We start from the raw sequence: 19,005 nt of genomic DNA, 5'->3' as shown, positions 1-19,005 counted from the left end.
GCCCCAAAGCAAGCTTACGTCCTCATCTGGGGCTCTAGCAATCTCCCCAGCTTCTGTTGCGGTGCTCAGTCATGTTACGTGGTAGCTGTTGGTCCCAAGCACGGCTCCCCCAGGGCACGGCCTATGCACACGCAGCGCGTGGCGGGCGCACCGGGACAGCTGGCGGGTCGGGGTCTGGAGAGGGTAGCGGCGCGGCGGCGTCAGTGACCCTTGCTGGCCACGAGAGGGCACACTGACCCCACGGCGCGGGGAAGGCGGCCCGCGCGGTCCAGTGCCCCCCAAACCCTCGCCCCAGCCGACGCCCCCACCACCGGGTAACTTCCAACACCGTCTCCCACCGCCGCCGCGAACCCACCTTCCAGGAGCGGCCCCGGGGTCACTGCCCTTCCTTCCCCCCGCCCCAGCCACCAAACGCTCTTCTCCCCCTTCCTGCAGCCTTTTGGGAACTAAAAGGTTAACTCCGCCCTCCCCCTGGGCCCCTTTTCCGCACTAACCCGCTCAATCTGGAAGCTGGGACACGGGGGCGGTCCTGGGTGGACTGGGTCACGGGGACCCTGGGCTCCCTAGTTTAACGCCCTTTCCAGAAACCTGCCACCCTCCCGTCCACCCCCAGACGCACACACATCCGTAGGCTCACACCTTTTCTTGCCAAGATCCCGAACCAACGCAGCTCTCTTCCCCAAACGGAACCAGGTAGGGAGGGAGGAGGCGGGGCGCGAAAGCGTCCCGGCTGCCCCCACTCGAGTCGCCCTTCGGTCCTGCTCCCGACCCCAGCGAGCGAGCCCCTTCGCGGCGCGGCTCCCCGCAGGAGGAAGGCGCGGAGGGTCTCGGAGCAGAGCGCGCGGGCAGGTCCGCAACTTCGGGGCGGGGACGAAGGGGTTAAAGGTCCGGGGCTGGCGCTCCCGTCGCCGAGTCTGGGTGGGGAAGCGGCGGGAGGAAGGGCCCGGAGCCTGGCTCCGGTCCTCCCCTGTCCCCCCCCCTCCCCCCCGACAGCCGGGGACTTGAGCCGGCCGGACGCCCCCGCTGGCACCCTCCCGGGGCGGGCGCCCAGGCGCGCACGAAAGCCCGCCGCTCCCCTTCCCCGGCTCGCGCCCTCGCCCACCCCCCCCCCCGGGCGCTCTCGCTCCTTCCAACACGCACGCACCGGCGCGCTCGCCCGCGCCCCGGGCCACGGCGCCCCTCCGTTCGCGCCCACCTGCCCCGCGGCGCCCTCCACCCGCCCCTCGCGCCGCGGCCGGACCGGCAGCGTGCCCCGGGGTGGGCGCGCCCGGGGCCCGCGACGCGCGGCTGGGCCGGAGGGTGCCCGGGGGGCCATGGCGCGAGCGCTCGTCCGCCGAGCTGCCCGCTGAGGCCATGCTGCGCCCCCGGCGCCCCGGGCGCCCCGCCGGCGCCCGACTGCTCCCGCTCCCGCCGCTGCTGCTGCTGCTGCTGCTGCCGCTGCTGCTGCCCGGAGGCCACGCGGGGACCCTGACGGTGGCCGTGGTGCTGCCGCTGGCCAACACCTCGTACCCGTGGTCGTGGGCGCGCGTGGGGCCGGCCGTGGAGCTGGCGCTGGCCCGGGTGAGGGCGCGGCCCGACTGGCTGCCCGGCTGGACGGTGCGCACGGTGCTGGGCAGCAGCGAGAACGCGCGGGGCGTCTGCTCCGACACGGCCGCGCCGCTGGCCGCCGTGGACCTCAAGTGGGAGCACAGCCCCGCCGTGTTCCTGGGCCCCGGCTGCGTGTACGCCGCGGCCCCCGTGGGGCGCTTCACGGCGCACTGGCGGGTGCCGCTGCTGACGGCCGGCGCGCCGGCTCTGGGCTTCGGGGCCAAGGACGAGTACGCGCTGACCACCCGCGCGGGGCCCAGCCACGCCAAGCTGGGGGACCTGGTGGCGGCGCTGCACCGACGGCTGGGCTGGGAGCGCCAGGCGCTCGTGCTCTACGCGTACCGGCCCGGCGACGACCAGCCCTGCTTCTTCGTGGTGGAAGGCCTGTACGTGCGCCTGCGCCACCGCCTCAACGTCACGGTGGACCACCTGGAGTTCGCCGAGGGCGACCCCCAGCACTACTCCCTGCTGCTGCGGACCGTGAGGCGCCAAGGCCGAGGTGAGGGGGTGGCTCTTCCTCCCGAGGCTGCACCGCCCGGCTCTCTCCGCGGTTCTGCGCTCCCCGACTCCCCCCCCCCCCCACCTGCTTCCCACCGCTGCCTCCGGAGTCGCGGGAGGGGCGGGTGGGGAACCCCCAGTAGGTACCCTGGCTTGGTGCCCATCCCTGGGAGGGATGGGGTTGGGGGGAGAACACCCAGTAGGTCCCCCCGCTTGGTGCCCATCCCTGCTCCCCTCCTCCACTTCTGGTTTCCTCCAGCAGCCTCTCCCCGTCCCACACGCCCTCTCCACCCCCAGTCCCCTCTCTGCTGGTCAGCCTCCCCCTCTCCCTCCCTTGCTGACCCCACCTTCCCCACCTTTGGCTCCACTGTTGCGGCTCTCCCTATCTTTGCTCCTTCCTCCAACCCTGCCCACTGACTCCTCCCAGCCCTCTTCACCTTTCTCTCCCTAGCAGTCCGGAGTCCACAAATTCCCTGGCCTGAGTTCCCCCTCTGCACTCTGTCGGGATCTAGGCTCCTGTCTCCCTGTCTCTCTCTGACCGCCCCCTTCCTCCCCAGTTATCTACATATGCAGCTCCCCAGATGCCTTCAGAACTCTGATGCTTTTGGCCCTGGAAGCCGGCCTGAGTGGGGAGGACTATGTGTTTTTCCACCTGGACCTCTTTGGACAAAGCCTGCAAGGTGCACACGGTCTTGCTCCCCACAGGCCCTGGGAGAGAGGCGATGGGCAGGATGCCAGTGCCCGGCAGGCCTTTCGGGTGAGGGTCCAGGCTGCAAGCCCAGGCTGTGGGACTCTGTGCTGGGGGCACATAGTTTCTGGGCACTGGATTCCTCGGGGTCTGAAGGGCTCTAGAAAAAAGGTTCTTGACTGCTCAGGAACTTTGGTGAGGGAGGCCAGGAAGGGTGCGGGGTGTAAAAAGGTCTAGGAAACTTCAGAGCTAGGAGGCTGAAAAGATGAACAAATGGGCTTGAGGTGGGAGGGTGTTCCCATCCCACAGACTGACAGGACTTGAGGAGTCATCCCATTGGCTCCCCTGCTTTGGAGCAGGCAGTGCCTCACAGGTGACATGGAGTCCATCCACTCCGACCTTGGGCTAAGCGGAGATGCACTGGGGAGGTGGCCCAGGGTACTGGGAGGGCTGGGTCATCGCCCAGCTCTCCCCTCTCCACTGACCCCTTCCTCAGGCCGCCAAAATCATCACATATAAAGAGCCGGACAACCCTGAGTACTTGCAATTCCTGCAGCAGCTAAAACACCTGGCCCAGGAGAAGTTCAACTTCACCCTGGAGGACGGCCTGGTAAGGGGGGTCCTGGGACCCTGCAGCATGGACTCCACACTGCCCTGCCGGTGCCCAGCCTGTTCTCTCAGCCACCTCCGTATTCCCAGGCCTCCCCTTCCTCCCCTCCCCCCTCCCCCACACCGGTCTCTCCTTCTGATAACTAAGGGGACACTGAAGGGTCGGTCAGCCTCCGCAACTCAGGTCCTCATCAGTAAAACGAGGATGATGTGTCCTGCTCTGTCTGCCTAGAGGGATTCAGAAGTGGAGGTTGACGAGGAGGTGTCTTTTGAGTAGTCAAGTCTCTGTCCACGGAAGGGGGGGGGGTCCTCCCATCCCCTCCCAAGGTCCCAGCGCCGCCCGGATCTCCCCACCCAGGGTGTCCCCACTGAGCGCCCTTCGTGGATCCCACCCCGGCCAAGCCCCCTTGTTCCTGCAGATGAACACCATCCCAGCGTCCTTCCACGATGGGCTCCTGCTCTACATCCAGGCAGTGACAGAGACTCTGGCACATGGGGGAACCTTCACTGATGGGGAGGCCGTCACTCAGCGGATGTGGAACCGGAGCTTCCAAGGTCAGCGGCTGGAGGTGGCAGGGACAGTCCACCTCGGGGCACCCCGAGCAGGAGGCCATGAGAAGCCTCCAGCCTGCCGCTGCGGGGGTCACTCACCCATGCCAGTCCTTTCCTGTCTTCTGTAAGGGAGCTCCACGACTGCCCCATCTGCCTCGCTCCATCAGGAAGTCCTCCCAAGTGCCCAACCTCAGTCATTCCTGCTGCTGACACGTCCTTCTTGGTGTTATTACTATATGTGACATATTACATATACGTTTGGAGGGCAAGGCAAAGAAGATCGGGGGGTGGAGATCAGGTAGGGTGGGTACCCTCCTGAACTTCCACGTCCTCAAAACACAGCCATCTTCCTCCACGCCCCAGGGGTGACAGGATACTGGAAAATGGACAGCAATGGAGATCGGGAGACCGACTTCTCCCTCTGGGATATGCATCCTGAGACTGGCACTTTCAGGGTAAGGGTGTGCCCCCAGAAGACAGTGCCATATAGGCAGGAAGGACGTCTTGCCCTCCCTCCTTCCCCCAGGGCATCTGTCGGCTCTGTAGTCACTCCACCACGCTTGCTCGCTCGCTTTTGGAGAGCCTTGGGTAGAAGAGACCCAGCTCTGGTCTGGGGGAGCGACCAGAATGATAGGGACTCACAAGCATTACCCTCGGGGAACCCCAGCTCTGAGGAGGGGGCACAGCCCTAACTTCAGGAAGCCCCACATCTCCTAAGACAGGCAGGCCCCTCTCCCAGCAGAGACAGGCTCACGTGGTGGCCACACAGCTCATTAGATTCAGTCAGGAACAGGAAGGAATTGAGGCCACAAGTGCTGAGGAGCAGATCACTCGGGGAAGACTTCCTGGAGGAGGGGTACGTGGCTTAGGCCTGCGAATGTGGACTGAGAGCACTGCCTTTTCCTGTTTCCTATGTGCTTCAGTCCAAGATCATAGACTCCCTGATGTCGAGTCGGGGTTCTACGTGGAGTTTTCTTCATAAAGCCCTTGAGTAGTTTTCGGGTTTTTCCACTCTGGTGACCGGGGTATGAGGGGCTTGGTAAACAGTGGACAGCCCAGACACAGGCCGGGGAAGCAGAGACGGGGGAGGCCGTGCAGCTCCACTGGACGGGAAGCGTCGCCCCAGGCCTTGCCCTCCTGCCACTCCTGCCCTCCCGTAGGTGGCTCTGAACTACAATGGGACCTCCGGAGAGCTGGTGGCCGTGCCAGGGCACGAACTAAGCTGGCCCCTGGGCCACCCACCTCCTGACATCCCCAAATGTGGCTTTGACAACGAGGACCCAGCTTGCAACCGAGGTGACTGCCTCTTGCCTTCCAGGCCTCCGATCTGGAGAGGCTCCTGCTTCAGGAGTCAGATGGGTGCTCCTCTCCCACACTCAGGGCTTTATGGAGGGACATCTGCCTTTTTCTTCCCTTCACTCACCTTCCTAGTTCACTGGAGGGACTATTAGAAGGTTCCTCTTCCCGCTGTCTAACCCAAATCTCTCCTGCTGCAACTTGGACTCTTGTGCAGACCACTTTTCCACGCTGGAAGTTCTGGCCGTGGTGGGCAGCCTCTCCCTGCTCAGCATTCTGACCGTCTCCTTCTTCATATACAGGTGAGCTTTGGAGGCGGGTGGGGAGTGAGGCTGGGGGGCCTGGAGAACTAGCTGAGCTAGCTGAGGCTGGGGGGCCTGGAGAACTAGCTGCCACCTCCCTCCCTGAGGTGGCAGGGACCTGCAGGGAAGCGGGAGAGGTGGCCGAGGGAGGTGGGGGAGGAGACAAGGCCGAGGGAGGTGGGGGAGGAGATGAGGCTAAAAAGCCGAAGGGCACAGGGAGGAGAGAAGAGGGGCCGGAGGGGTCAGGAGGGATAAGGCTGTGAGAAGAGCAGAGCAGGCGAGTGGGCTGGTCCACCCTCGCCTCGGGCACACCTGCTGGGGAGCAGCGGTTCCAGCCCTGCACCCTGCGGGACTGGGCCCAGTCACTTGAGCAAGGCTGATGTGCACGGAGCGGAGAGAGGGGGTGCAGGGCCCCCACCCTGCCTTCTGGTGGGAGGCTGGCCTGCCGCGCAGACGTTAAGGACACAGGCTTGCAAGGAGGGCACTTCCTCGCACGATGTTTCTTTTTGTTCACGTAACAATGCTTTGAAATAAATGTCGAGGTCGCCCATTCCCAAATCAGGACGTGAGGACGTGAGACTCAGAGACACGAAGTGGCTGCCCAAGGTCCCCGGGAGGCAGGCAAAGCCTGGCCCCCACCTCCCGTCCGTCCGTCTCTTAGCACACGCGGCGGCCCCGGGCTCTGAGGCCCGGGGTCAGGGGTTCAGACATGGCTCCCCTGTTCATGCCCCAGGAAGATGCAGCTCGAGAGGGACCTGGCCTCAGAGCTGTGGCGGGTGCGCTGGGAGGACGTGCAGCCCAGCAGCCTCGACAGGCACCTCCGGAGTGCAGGCAGCCGGCTGACGCTCAGCGCGGTGAGGAGCCCCCGTGGGGGTGGGCAGCGGGGGCCGGGCAGGGGGCTGGGCAGCACCTGCTGGGCAGTGCAGCCGGCGCGCTTCCGATCCCAGCCCTGCCCTTTCTCGCTGTGTGACCTTGGACAAGTGCTGTTCCCCTCAGAGACTACCTCAGATGACGGTCACGTGCACAGAGCCTCCTTCGCAGGGGGCTTTCAAAGACCAAACACGGTAGACGTGAACATACATTTTTAAAAAAATAAGCAGGGGCGCCTGGGTGGCGCAGTCAAAGCCTCTGACTCTTGATTTCGGTTCAGGTCACGAACTCACGGTTCGTGCCCCGCATCAGGCTCTGTGCTGAGAATGTGGAGCCTGCTTGGGATTCTCTCTCTCCCGCGCTCGCTCTCTCTCTCTCTCTCTCTCTCTCTCTCTCAAAAGTAAACATTAAAAAAAAAAGAAAAAGTGAGGAAAGGATCTCATGATGTGGAATGAGAAGCAGGACGGCCGCGAGATCAGGCAGCGCAGTGAAGGCCAGAGCTCAGGCAGCCAGAATGGAGAGCTGAGCCCATGGCAGGGCTCCCAGGCTGACCGGTCCCTCCTGCTCTCTGTCCCTCCAGAGAGGCTCCAATTACGGCTCCCTGCTGACCACAGAGGGCCAGTTCCAAGTGTTTGCCAAAACGGCATATTATAAGGTGGGCCAGGGGAAAGACTGCGGGTCCTTGGGGTGGGCAGGGCTGCCCTCCAACGGCTCAGGACGGGCCCCAGGGCCACTGTCAGCAGTTGCCGTCACCACCACTGGGCCATCTCACCATGCAACCTCCATTCCTTGCCCAGGGCAACCTCGTGGCTGTGAAGCGTGTGAACCGTAAACGCATCGAGCTGACTCGTAAAGTGCTGTTTGAACTGAAGCATGTAAGTGGGGCTGCGAGGCAGTGGCCTAGGAGAGGTCCCAGGGACACAGGAGGTGGGGGGACCCCAGGGTGTCTTAAGAAAGGGATGGGCCCTGCATATTGTGCTAAGAGAGAGGGTCCCAGAGGGGAGAAGAGACTAGTAGAGGAAGCCTAGAGGAGGTTCCTGGAGGGGCTGTGCTCGATGCCCCTGGTGGGTGGAGGGATCAGGAGGCAGAGTGAGCCGGAGGAGGTACCGCAGGGAGAGTCACCGGACTCCTAGAGTGTCTGCAGAGAGTGAACGGGCACTGAGAACACCGAGAGGCCCCTGAGGGTGGAGGGCCACTTGGTGAGGAGGGACGTCTCTGCCAGGCTCCTGATGCTGGCTTCCCCCTGCAGATGCGGGATGTACAGAACGAACACCTGACCAGGTTTGTGGGTGCCTGCACTGACCCCCCCAACATCTGTATCCTCACGGAGTACTGTCCCCGCGGGAGTTTGCAGGTGAGGGGACAAGAGGAGGGGGTCAGGAGATGTGGGCCTAGCCCTGGTTCTGTTCCCCACTGCCATATGACCCCCAGGCAAACCTCCTCCTTTCTGCCCTTTATCTGCCCCATCTGTAAACGGGGAGGGGGGCACTAGAGTAAATCCAAGTTTTTGTCTTTTTGTGCCTGGGCCCATGCACCCCTCCCGGGGTCTGCCGGGTGCGTGCCTCACTCTTATTGCCCAGCAGGACATTCTGGAGAATGAGAGCATCACCTTGGACTGGATGTTCCGATACTCTCTTACCAATGACATCGTCAAGGTAAGCCCGGAATCCCCCATGCGATGTGTGGGGGCGGGGCCAGGCAGGCGTCTCCCCTGGCCCTGGTTGTAGGTCTCACTTACACCGAAGACCTCGGCCTCCGCAAATTTCCAGGGTATGCTGTTCCTGCACAATGGGGCCATTTGCTCTCATGGCAACCTCAAGTCTTCCAACTGTGTGGTGGACGGGCGCTTCGTGCTCAAGATCACTGACTTCGGGCTGGAGAGCTTCAGGGACCCGGAACCAGAGCAAGGCCACACCCTCTATGCCAGTGAGCCCACACTCTGCCCCCTAAGACCTGCCCCCCTCCAAGCACAGCCTGGCGGGGGCAACTGATGCCAGGCCTCTGAAGGGCTTGGCATGCCATTCTGGATTCCTGCTTTGGCCCATTCGCCAGTGGAAAGGGGAGCCCGACACAGTGGTCTGGAGGCTGTGTCTTTGTAGCATTCGGCCTGATGGCCGCACACTGCTCCAGCCACGTCTTCTAGGACCTTGTTCCCCCCCCACCCCCCGCCGACACACCCCCACCCCTCAGCTTTAGGGCCCTTCGCCCGGTCACTCCTGACCTCTAACCTGCAGAAAAGTTGTGGACAGCCCCTGAGCTCCTGCGAATGGCCTCACCCCCTGCCCGGGGCTCCCAGGCAGGTGACGTGTACAGCTTTGGAATCATCCTTCAGGAGATTGCCCTGAGGAGTGGCGTCTTCCATGTGGAGGGTTTGGACCTTAGCCCCAAAGGTGAGAGGACCATGGAGTCCCCTAGCCCTGCCACAGCTGCACCTGAGCCCGGCCCCAGGGTGAGGGACCCCTGCAAACACCACCACACCTGCCTCCTGGAAGGTTCTGTTGCTGCCAGTGACTCCGCCGTCTGCCTGCCCGCCTGCCCCGGGGTCCCAGCCTGCTCCTGGACCTCCCCCCTGTGTCTCTCACTAGCCCTGGGCTGGCCCCAGCCCTCAGCCCCTCCTGCCTCACCACAGAGATCGTGGAGCGTGTGACTCGGGGTGAGCAGCCCCCCTTCCGGCCCTCCCTGGCCCTGCAGAGTCACCTGGAGGAGCTGGGGCAGCTGATGCAGAGGTGCTGGGCTGAGGAGCCGCAGGAACGGCCCCCCTTCCAGCAGATTCGCCTGATGCTGCGCAAGTTCAACAGGTTGCTGGTGTTTGTGTGTCCCCCGTGCCCAACAGCTACCCTGTGCCCCACACTTAAGTCTTTTCTCCCAGCAGTGGCAAGGGACCCCACTGCGGCCCGCCGGCCCCTCCTCAGTGGTCCAGAGCAGAGGGGAGCACATACTCTTGTCCTCCGACCCAGTCCCGGGGGCCATCTGTTGCACTGTGCCCCACAGACCCCCCCACACACCCCTCTGCCAGCCCGTGTGCCCACACCCTGTCCTCAATTGATCCCTGTTCACCTGCTTCTAACTTGCTTCTGTTCAACAAAGATGAACGGAGTAGCCAGTATCTCTGGAGCTTCCGGACTCTGGGGTCTCAGACATGAATGGAACTTTCTTCCTACCCTTTCCCCTGCCACGCCCACCCTGCCATGCTCCCCAGGCCTGGCCTTCTCCGCTGCCCTGCACAGGGGCTGACGTGGCAGCCTGGGTCTGGTGAGCTGGGGAGGGCGCTCTGGGCAGCTCTCTCACCGCCTCTGCCCTGCTCCCGGGGCCTCAGGGAGCACAGCAGCAACATCCTGGACAACTTGCTGTCCCGCATGGAGCAGTATGCCAACAACCTAGAGGAGCTGGTGGAGGACAGGACCCAGGCCTACCTGGAGGAGAAGCGCAAGGCCGAGGCCCTGCTCTACCAGATCCTGCCCCAGTGAGTGCCCACGCGTGGTGACCCTCTGCCACCCTGTCCCAGCCCCACCTCCTGCGCTTATCCTATACCTGCCCCTGACCCCACAGCTCAGTGGCTGAGCAGCTCAAGCGTGGGGAGACGGTCCAGGCTGAAGCCTTCGACAGTGTGACCATCTACTTCAGCGACATTGTGGGCTTCACGGCCCTGTCGGCAGAGAGCACGCCTATGCAGGTCAGTGCGGCACGGCCACAGGTGAGGGCCAGGCAGGCGGTGCTTGGCCAGCCTCTCTGTCCCATCAGGACTGCCTTCCGGTCCCGTTTTTCCCACTTGAGCCCAGATGGGCTCCCTGACTCCATACCCGTCTTGGCTTCTCTTCCCTTCCAGGTGGTGACCCTGCTCAATGATCTGTACACCTGCTTTGATGCCGTCATAGACAACTTTGATGTGTACAAGGTGAGGGTGGGAGCAGGGATGGAAGGGGACAGAAAGCTGGTGACGGGCAGGGCCAGAGAAGGGTGACGGGCAGGATGACATAGAGCCTCAGGAGAGGAGACCATGGGACATGGGCAGAGACTGTTACCCGGAGACCCAGGGACAGGCAGGGAAAGGACGCCACAGATGAGGTTACCAAACACATGTGGGGCGGCACAGGGAGGAGAAATTTCCGGTGTTTATGCCCTGCATCCTCTGGTGGGCCCGGCAGGTGGAGACCATTGGCGATGCCTACATGGTCGTGTCGGGGCTCCCCGTGCGGAATGGGCTGCTGCACGCCCGCGAGGTGGCCCGCATGGCCCTGGCGCTTCTGGATGCTGTGCGCTCCTTCCGCATCCGCCACCGGCCCCAGGAGGAGCTGCGCTTGCGAATCGGTGTCCACACAGGTGAGGGAGACAGATGGACACACACACACACACACACACAACAACACACGCCTGGATTCCCAGCGTCCTCGGGTCCACCACTTGACTCTCATGGAATACCCCTCCCCACCCCCTCCAGGACCCGTGTGCGCCGGCGTGGTAGGGCTGAAGATGCCTCGCTACTGCCTCTTCGGAGACACAGTCAACACCGCCTCCAGGATGGAGTCTAACGGGGAAGGTAAGGTGGCTGGGCTGCTCGCAGTGGCTGGAGGGACAGACAGGCTTCAGCGAGGACGGCCCCACCGGCGGCTCACCCCCAGCCAGGGTACATCACCTCCAATCCATCAGAGATCAGCGCCCCCCCCCCCCCGCCCCCCCCATCCAAAAGTCTTTCCAGGCAGATGTTGGACTGCTGCCCTGGTCCCCACCCTCAGGGCCCCTCTGCTCCCCCTTGCATGTGGCAGAGGGCTAGGTGTAAGTCTCTGCTCCACCATCCACACAACTGTGGGTCTATTTGCCACACTTCCTGGAGCCTCAGTTTTCCTCACCTGTGAGAGAATAAGACGCGCACCTTAGAGGAGTTATGTATGAAAACCATATGCCATGACGAGGACGCGAGTCATTCAACTTTTCTGAGCTTCAGCTGTTTATCTCTAAAATAATACCCGTCTCGGGCTCGCGAGAAACCTAGCACGGGCCGCGGAGCACAGTAGGTACCCAGGAGAAGCTTGCTGCCCTCTCCTCCTGCCCTGAGTCTTGCGTCCGGCTCCTCTTCTACCCTCCTGCTGTGTGCAATACAATTCAATTCAGTAAACATGCACTGAATGCCTGCTAAGTGCCAGGCCCTGGGGTACGAAGACCACTCAGACCCCGTGTCAGCTGGTGGGGCCGGGGGGAGGTCCCTGCAGACCCCATCCAAGCCTCATGGCAGGAGATGGGCTACTTTGCAGCCCAGAGGGTCTCTGGCTCAGCAGATACTCCCTGGTCACTGTGTCTGGGGCAGTCAGAGCCGGAGGAAGGGTCTCACTGAGGTCCTGTCTTCAAGGAACACATTCTCAGAAATGTTTCTTTTTTTTTTTTTAAATGATTTTTTTTTTTTTGTTAAGGTTTATTTATTTTTGAGACAGAGACAGAGCATGAACGGGGGAGGGTCAGAGAGAGGGAGACACAGAATCTGAAACGGGCTCCAGGCTCTGAGCAGTCAGCACAGAGCCCGACGCGGGGCTCGAACTCACGGACCGTGAGATCGTGACCTTTGCCGAAGTCGGCCGCTAAACCGACTGAGCCACCCAGGTGCCCCTCTCAGAAATGTTTCAACAGCAAAACGAGGCCGCTCCGATGTATCCCCCAGGAGTGGTAGGAGCAACTATGGACAGAGGCGTGGGGGGTGGGTACCAGGTCGGGAGTCAGAGCCTGGGTCTGACCCCCGCAGTTTGGGCCTCAATTCCCTCTGCCACAAGATGAGCGTTGAAGTAAACGAGAGTGACAACAACCACTGCCAGGAGTGCTTCCTGCGTGCCAGACTCTGCTGAGATAGTTGGTTAGCGGTTCGTGTAGTCCTCATAACAAGGCTTTGACATGGATACTGTCACCATCAGCATTTGTTGGACTAGGAATATGAGGCACAGAGAGTTCACATTACTTCTCCAAGCAACTGTCCCAGCTGGGATTCACTAGACAGAGCAGGACCCAAAGTCTGAGCCCCTAACCACCGTGCTACACTGTCTGTCTGGAGCCTGGTAACATGCTAGAATGCTATCTACTGGAACTTTCTTTCTATAATCCGGGTTGTCCATCACAGTAGTCTCTGCCACAGGATGCTATTGATAGCTTGAAATGTGCTCGTGCAAATGAAGCCCTGGATTTTTAACTGTATTTAGTTTTAATTAACTTAAATGTGAATAGCCACCGGTGACTAGTGGCTACGGTGTTGGACAACGCAGCCGTCAAATTCTGAGGGAGAGGCCAGAATGGCCAGACTCCACGTGGAGGGGTGGGACTCTGAAGGAGGAGGCTTCCTGCGAAAGAATGGAGTCCTGCAGTTCCCAGTCTCCCCGCTCCCATTGCTTCCACCCCCCACCCTCCCTTGTCCTTCCCAGCCCTGAAGATCCACTTGTCTTCTGAGACCAAGGCTGTCCTGGAAGAGTTTGGTGGTTTCGAGCTGGAGCTTCGAGGGGACGTAGAAATGAAGGTAGAGAGGAAAGCCCCTACCCTCACCATCCCTTGTGGACCAGAGGGTGCCTCCCCAGACCCCTTCTCAAGCAGCCAAGCCCACTCTCATCCCCAAGCCTTTCCTCTGATTTGGGGAAGTGGGGCAGTGCGCTGCTCCCTACGCCAGCCTCCTCTTCTCTCTCCCTCCAGGGCAAAGGCAAAGTGCGGACCTACTGGCTCCTAGGGGAGCGGGGCGGTAGCACTCGAGGCTGACCTGCCCCCCCCCCACCTTGGCCTTCTACACCCCCTTCCCTGCGCCAGAGGCAACAGAGAGGTTCCAGGTCCTGGCCTCACTCACAGCACCCCCACCACTGCCAAAAGGACCGGAGAAGTAGTTTGAACAACCCAAACGTGCTAACCCCAGTGGAGACACCAGATGTGACCTCTGGTGGAGGACTGGTGTTGGGGAGGACTCGGAGTTCATGGGACTGGACCAAAGCACACAGTCATATCCAGTGGCACACGCGGACAAGTGTACCCACTCTCCACCCGGACTCAAGCCAGGCTAGGGTGTGGACTCCACTTTGAGACACTGTGACTTCTATGGGAAGGGGGAAGAGCCACTTTAGAGGTAACAGGAAAGGGGACTACAGGTGAATCTAGGGGGTGAGGGGAGTCCACATCTAGGCCCAACCCATATGGGCCACAAACACCCCCCCATGCCCCCCCCCCCCCCCCCCCCCCCCGCCAGCAGTGAATACAGTGCACAGGGGAAGGGCAGCCCTGTATGCCTTGTTTCTCCTGTGAGCAGAGACCATGAACATCTTTATTCCAGTGAATGTCTCTGGAAGGACAGCGGGTGGCCAGAAAACACAGCCGTGCTCCCTGCCCTCTGTTCCACATAAGATGCTTCCTGAGCTGGGGAGTGCAGTGTCTGAAATCAGCTTCAGTTTCCTCAGCCAGGATCTATGTGACAGCCTGTGAATTACCCCAGCAGTGCTGACACTCTTGGTCTAAGGACCTGTTTACACCCTTAAGAATTATTGAGGGCCCCAAAGAGCTTCTGTTTATGTGGATTAAATCTATCCATATATAGCATATTAGAAATTAAAACAAGTCCTTATTAACTCATTTAAATAATAAACCAATCATATGTCTATATATTTCACTGTCTTATCAAGGACATTCTTAAGAGAAACTGGGTTTTTAATTTTTATTTTTTTACTGCCAATGTATGGTGATGAAGAACAGTGACTCAGTGCCACCGCCTTGGTTTGTGCAAAGACACCAGCAAGTTAACCCTCGTGGCCTTCCTACTATCCATATACCTGTCAAGTCACGGAGGCGAATCGTGTATTAGCCTGATTGTGCAGCTTGTTTTGAACTCATCCATCCCCTGAAAGGGTCCTGTGGACCACAGCAGATTGGGAACGGCTATATGACCCAGTGTTGGGCATACAGTAGACATACAGTGAGTGCGGGGACTCCAAGGAGAGGCTTGGGAGCCAGGAAGGAAGGATGCATCCTCTCTTACCTCAGTTGAGATTTGGGGACTGTCCACCCGCCCCTCCACTCCCATGCCAGTGTAGACAAATGTGAATGGTAGTGTGCAAAGCGAGCCTCAGCTGGCCCTGCTCCAGCCGCCCACCCCTAGCCCTTCCTGAGCAGGCGGGCAGGAATGCGAACGAACGCGGGGGAGAGGTGGCCGAAGCTTCGCCTCCCCCGCGGGGAAGGAAAGTGCCAGACATTGCTTCAGTGCCATCCATCAGGCGCAGACAGGCCCCTCCTCCGAGCTCCCAAAGCCTCTTCCCGGAGTCCACGCCCCGCGGGACCTGGAGGGCGGGCTGTGTTCAGGGCAGCGGCGGTCCGGGGTGAGGAAGGAGCCAGCGCCGTCCCCCCACCTCGCCTGGTGCGGTGACTCCCCTCGCGGTTCTGCGCCCCCGGGCCCGCCGCTTGAGGCGCAGCCGATCGGGTTCTCCGCGAGCGCGAGCTCAGCCCCCGGCCCCCCCCCCCACCCGCGCCCCGTTGCCCCGGTAACTACGCACGCCGGCCGGGCCGGTTGCCCCGGTAACCACGCACGCCCGGCCGAGCTGCTGGCTGCCGGGAGGGGAGCGGAGGGACGGCCGCGGGCGGCGAACGGGGGCGGGGACGTGAGAGACCCGGGCTCCGGGGGGAGACTGGGAGCGCTGGACGCCCGAGGACTCCGTCCAGAGACACAATTGCAGGAAGTGGCCGGTCAGATCCTTCCGGGGCAGCCTGGCTCCACCGCGCGGGAGCTCGAGGGGAGGGGGCTGCGGCGGGAGAGCGGGAGGGTGGGGTGGGGGGGACGCGGGGACAGGCCCAGGCCGCCGGGGACTCCGGCAGCTCGAGAACTTTCCCTGCGACCGAGGAGACTTCCTTCTGGGGGAAGGCCCTGCCGCCGGAAGACCTGGGAAAGCCATTGCTGAGGGGAGGGGTCCTCGGGGGATCGGGGACCTCCGCCCACAGGAGGGGCGGTTTCCCGGGCTGTCCTGCGGAGCCGTCTGGAGGGGTGCGGGGCTGCAGGCTTTCCCTGGAGTATGATAAGGGAGAAAACAACAGTCATCGTTGGCGCTCAGCGGCGCCTGGCGGATGACAAGGGCTCGCACAGGCACGAGCTCACCGGCCACGTGACTCATGGGAAGGGGTGGGGTAGGAGGGCCCCGGCCGAGGTCCAGCTGTGGGGCAGGAGGGAACCCCAGCCCGAGCAGTACCGCAGAAGACACTTCTCCTCTGCACCCCCTCTCTTCTGTGTCAGAGAGCTTGGGTAATGCATTTGTCATAGCAGTACTTCCGGTAATAATCTAATTATGTTTAATGATTTATACCTTTCAGGACGATTTGTGGAATCTAATTAGCAGCGGAGGTCAGTTTGCAACCTGAAAGTCTTTTTTATTTTTATTTTTATTTTTTAATTTTTTTTTTCAACATTTATTTATTTTTGGGACAGAGAGAGACAGAGCATGAACGGGGGAGGGGCAGAGAGAGGGAGACACAGAATCGGAAACAGGCTCCAGGCTCTGAGCCATCAGCCCAGAGCCTGACGCGGGGCTCGAACTCATGGGCCGCGAGATCGTGACCTGGCTGAAGTCGGACGCTTAACCGACTGCGCCACCCAGGCGCCCCATATTTTTAAGTCATTTCTTAATTAAATTTCAAGAGTTGTAAGATTATAACAATAAATAGTTAACGGTAAAAAAAAAAAATACCTAATTCCTTGCACGGAGGTTTAATCTTATTTGAGTTGGAACCAAATTAAGATTCCAGGCGAGGTGTTTGCCACCAAGATGAAGGGTTGGGATACTGATGAATTTGGTGTTGCACAAGGCAGAAGCCAGGATGCTTGCGAGGAGAATGAGGCTACAGGAAGAGGGGAGATGGGAGGCAGAAACCTGCTTGACTTGTAGTACAAACCCAAGGTTTAGTGAGATGGTCCAGATAGGAAGAAGCCCCACTATCCAGTTCCCTATCACACACATTGCACCTGGTTGCCCTTTAAGGACCTTTCCAGGGCGCCTGGGTGGTTCAATCGGTTGATCGTGGGACCCCTGATTTTGGCTCAGGTCAAGATCCCTGATTCTTGAGATCGAGCCCTGGGTCGAGCTCTGTGGTGAGCGTGGAGGCTGTCTCTCTCTCTCTCTGTCTCCGTCTCTCTCTCTCTCTCTCTCTCTCCCTCTCTCTCCCTCTCTCTCCCCTGCCCCCTGCTCGTGCAAGCACTCGTGCACACGCAAGCGCATGCGTGCTCTCGCTCTCCCTCAAAACAAAACAAAACAAAACAAAACAAAACAAAACAAAACCTTCCCACAGCAGATTCCAGAGTCGTGTACACCTGTCAATCACTGTGGCACCCCTTCTGGATTTGATGCAACTATGCAACTATCCCACTATTACTCTCTGCCTTTGACTTTTTTTTTAAAGGTTTTGTGGGGGTTTTTTAATGTTCATTTATTTATTTATGAGAGGGGGGAGGGGCAGAGAGAGAGGGACAGAGGCTCCGAAGCAGGCTCTGCGCTGTCAGCACAGAGCCTAACTCAGGGTTTGATCTCATGAACCCTGAGATCACCACCTGAGCTGAAGTAGGCCGCTACTCCATTGAGCCACCCAGGCGCCCCTGCCTTTGGCTTTCTTTTGTAAAAAAAAAAAAAAAATTTAATGTTTATTTTTGAGAGAGAGAGAGAGAGAGAGACAGAGCACAAGTGGGGGAGGGGCAGAGAGAGGAGACACAGAATCTGAACCAGGCTCCAGGCTGTCAGCACAGAGCCCCACGCGGGGCTGGAACTCAGGAACCTAGAGATCATGACCTGAGCTGAAGTCCGCTGCTTACTCCATTGAACTACCCAGGTGCCCCAACTGCCTTTGACTTTAAAATGTGGACTGCATACCAGCACTCCTTGGCTGCTACGTCCTATGATCAGGTCAGCTTTCTTGTCTCAGTCAGCCAAAGTCCCAGCAGGCCAGAACCAAGCCAAAAGACCACAAAGATCTCAGGATTCAGAACTGGAACAACTTCAAACCTCTATCAAGTGAGAGGCAGTGTGATGTTAGTTAAGAGGCTCCCTCTAGAGACAGCTGGCCTGGGTTCAAATCCCAGCTCTGCCCCTCGTAATCCATGGAACCTCAGGCAAAACCCTCAAAATGGGAATGATCATAAGACCTGCCTCATGGGGGTTGCTTTGAGGATTACGAGTTAATTCCTCCCATTACATGCTTAGAACACCTACTGGCTGGTGATAGAAACTAGTTAAGTGTTTGCGAGTGTTATGAAGAGTCTCCATTATGCAAACCATACTGCTAGGATGTAAGGAGTTCTTGATGTCCAGAGAACATTTGGAAGTGAGATGCAGGACATGATTAGACCCCTCGATGAGAGGTACTAGTGAGACCTACAAATGTGAGAGAAGAAAAAGTAGAGGTCATGTAGTCCAACTGCCTATCCTGGGCCAACATGCTTCTTAAAATATCTGGGTTTTCTTTGATGTTCTATCAGAAAACTTTCAAGGACTTGGAACTAAGACCATTCTATTTTTGCATAACTGTACGAATAATCTTACTGATATAAGAAGATGGATATTTCAATTATCAAAATTTCTTTTGAAGGAATCTTTTTTTTTTTTTTTTTTTTTTTTTAATGGATAAAGGGGCTTGCCCCTTCAACTGCCATCTCAGGAGGATACATCTTGTTGGACTGGGAAATCCTTTGTTTTACTAAGCTTGGAGCTGAGTTTTTATATAAATTGTGAGGCTCAGGATGAACAAAATCCACCTGTATGGTAGTACAAAGAAGCAAGGGCGGCAGTATTCCAGTAGCTGAACTGGGACTTTGGAGACCACATATATCTAATAGAGACTTAAGTAAAGAAAAGACTAATGATTGTATTATTTACTAGAAATGGGACACACTTACACGAAGAAGTACAGAGAAGAAATTAAAATCACTTAAGAGGCACCTGGGAGGCTCAGTTGGTTAAGTGTTAGTCTCTTGATCTCGGCTCAGATCATGATCTCAAGGTTTGTGAGTTTGAGCCCTGCCTTGGGCTCTGCATTGGTGGCGTAGAGCCTGCTTCAAATTCTCTCCCTCTCCAGCCCCTCCTTCAGTCAGAGAGTGCGTGCGCGCTCTCTCAAAATAAATTTAAAAAATCACCTAACATTCTGCCACTGAAAGAGTCATTGTTTTGATGAATATCATTCCAATGTGCATATTAGGTTGTTTGATAGAGGTATTTAATATAAACTTTCTTACATTTATAGAAAAGGCTGTCTGCCTCTCACCTCTTCCACTGGTCCTAGCACCGCCCCTCCAACCTACCTCTTCCACCAATAGGGTGGCCCCCACCCCCCACCCCCACACTGGAGTCTCAGCAACATAACCACTCATTGTCTTTAGAGATTTCTCCACGATCTGACTCCAAACTCTAATATTCTGGATGAGCTTCTGCGGGTTTACTCTAGTTTGTCAACGTCCCTTTGACAACCTGTCTCCCCATCTGGAGCAGAACCATTCAGGTGCAGTCTGAGGAGGGCAGAAAGCAGGCAACTGTCACCACCCTGCATCGGCCACTACATAGGCTGTCCTGGAAGCTGTGGCCATACACACAGCCCCTCCCCAACCCCACCCACAGTCTTTCACACATTGCT

The 19,005-nt window shown here is 59.1% G+C and overlaps 1 protein-coding gene across 3 annotated transcripts; it reads left to right on the top strand.

The window, feature by feature from the left end:
* Positions 1–486: 486 nt before the first annotated feature.
* On the top strand, positions 487–17,960 carry NPR1 (natriuretic peptide receptor 1). Of its 3 annotated transcripts, none has more exons than XM_047839832.1 (22): positions 490–2,086; positions 2,643–2,842; positions 3,270–3,383; positions 3,802–3,937; positions 4,277–4,389; positions 5,095–5,230; positions 5,448–5,532; positions 6,266–6,386; positions 6,983–7,057; positions 7,200–7,277; positions 7,652–7,756; positions 7,986–8,057; positions 8,172–8,328; positions 8,637–8,792; positions 9,032–9,200; positions 9,719–9,865; positions 9,952–10,075; positions 10,229–10,297; positions 10,548–10,722; positions 10,841–10,939; positions 12,801–12,892; positions 13,063–14,015. In XM_047839832.1, the coding sequence occupies exons 1-22, from the start codon at positions 1,354–1,356 to the stop codon at positions 13,123–13,125; spliced, it is 3,219 nt and encodes a 1,072-aa protein (XP_047695788.1). In that variant the 5' UTR covers positions 490–1,353; the 3' UTR covers positions 13,126–14,015. The 3 variants fall into 3 exon arrangements, with proteins under 3 accessions (XP_047695791.1, XP_047695788.1, XP_047695789.1); XM_047839833.1 differs by having other exon boundaries at positions 491–2,086; positions 4,298–4,389; XM_047839835.1 differs by lacking the exons at positions 10,548–10,722; positions 10,841–10,939; positions 12,801–12,892; positions 13,063–14,015 and adding an exon at positions 17,434–17,960 and having other exon boundaries at positions 487–2,086.
* The last annotated feature ends 1,045 nt before the right edge of the window (positions 17,961–19,005 follow it).

Source organism: Prionailurus viverrinus, chromosome F1, assembly GCF_022837055.1.
Source record: "Prionailurus viverrinus isolate Anna chromosome F1, UM_Priviv_1.0, whole genome shotgun sequence".
Lineage (NCBI taxonomy): Eukaryota > Metazoa > Chordata > Mammalia > Carnivora > Felidae > Prionailurus > Prionailurus viverrinus.
This window is presented reverse-complemented; position numbering and strand designations above follow the sequence as displayed.

Coding starts and splice junctions, on each gene's coding strand:
- NPR1 (XM_047839832.1), top strand. CDS start 1,354: ATGCTGCGCCCCCGGCGCCCCGGGCGCCCCGCCGGCGCCCGACTGCTC. Junction 6,387..6,982: donor GCCGGCTGACGCTCAGCGCG/GTGAGGAGCCCC, acceptor CTGTCCCTCCAG/AGAGGCTCCAATTACGGCTC. Junction 7,058..7,199: donor CCAAAACGGCATATTATAAG/GTGGGCCAGGGG, acceptor TTCCTTGCCCAG/GGCAACCTCGTGGCTGTGAA.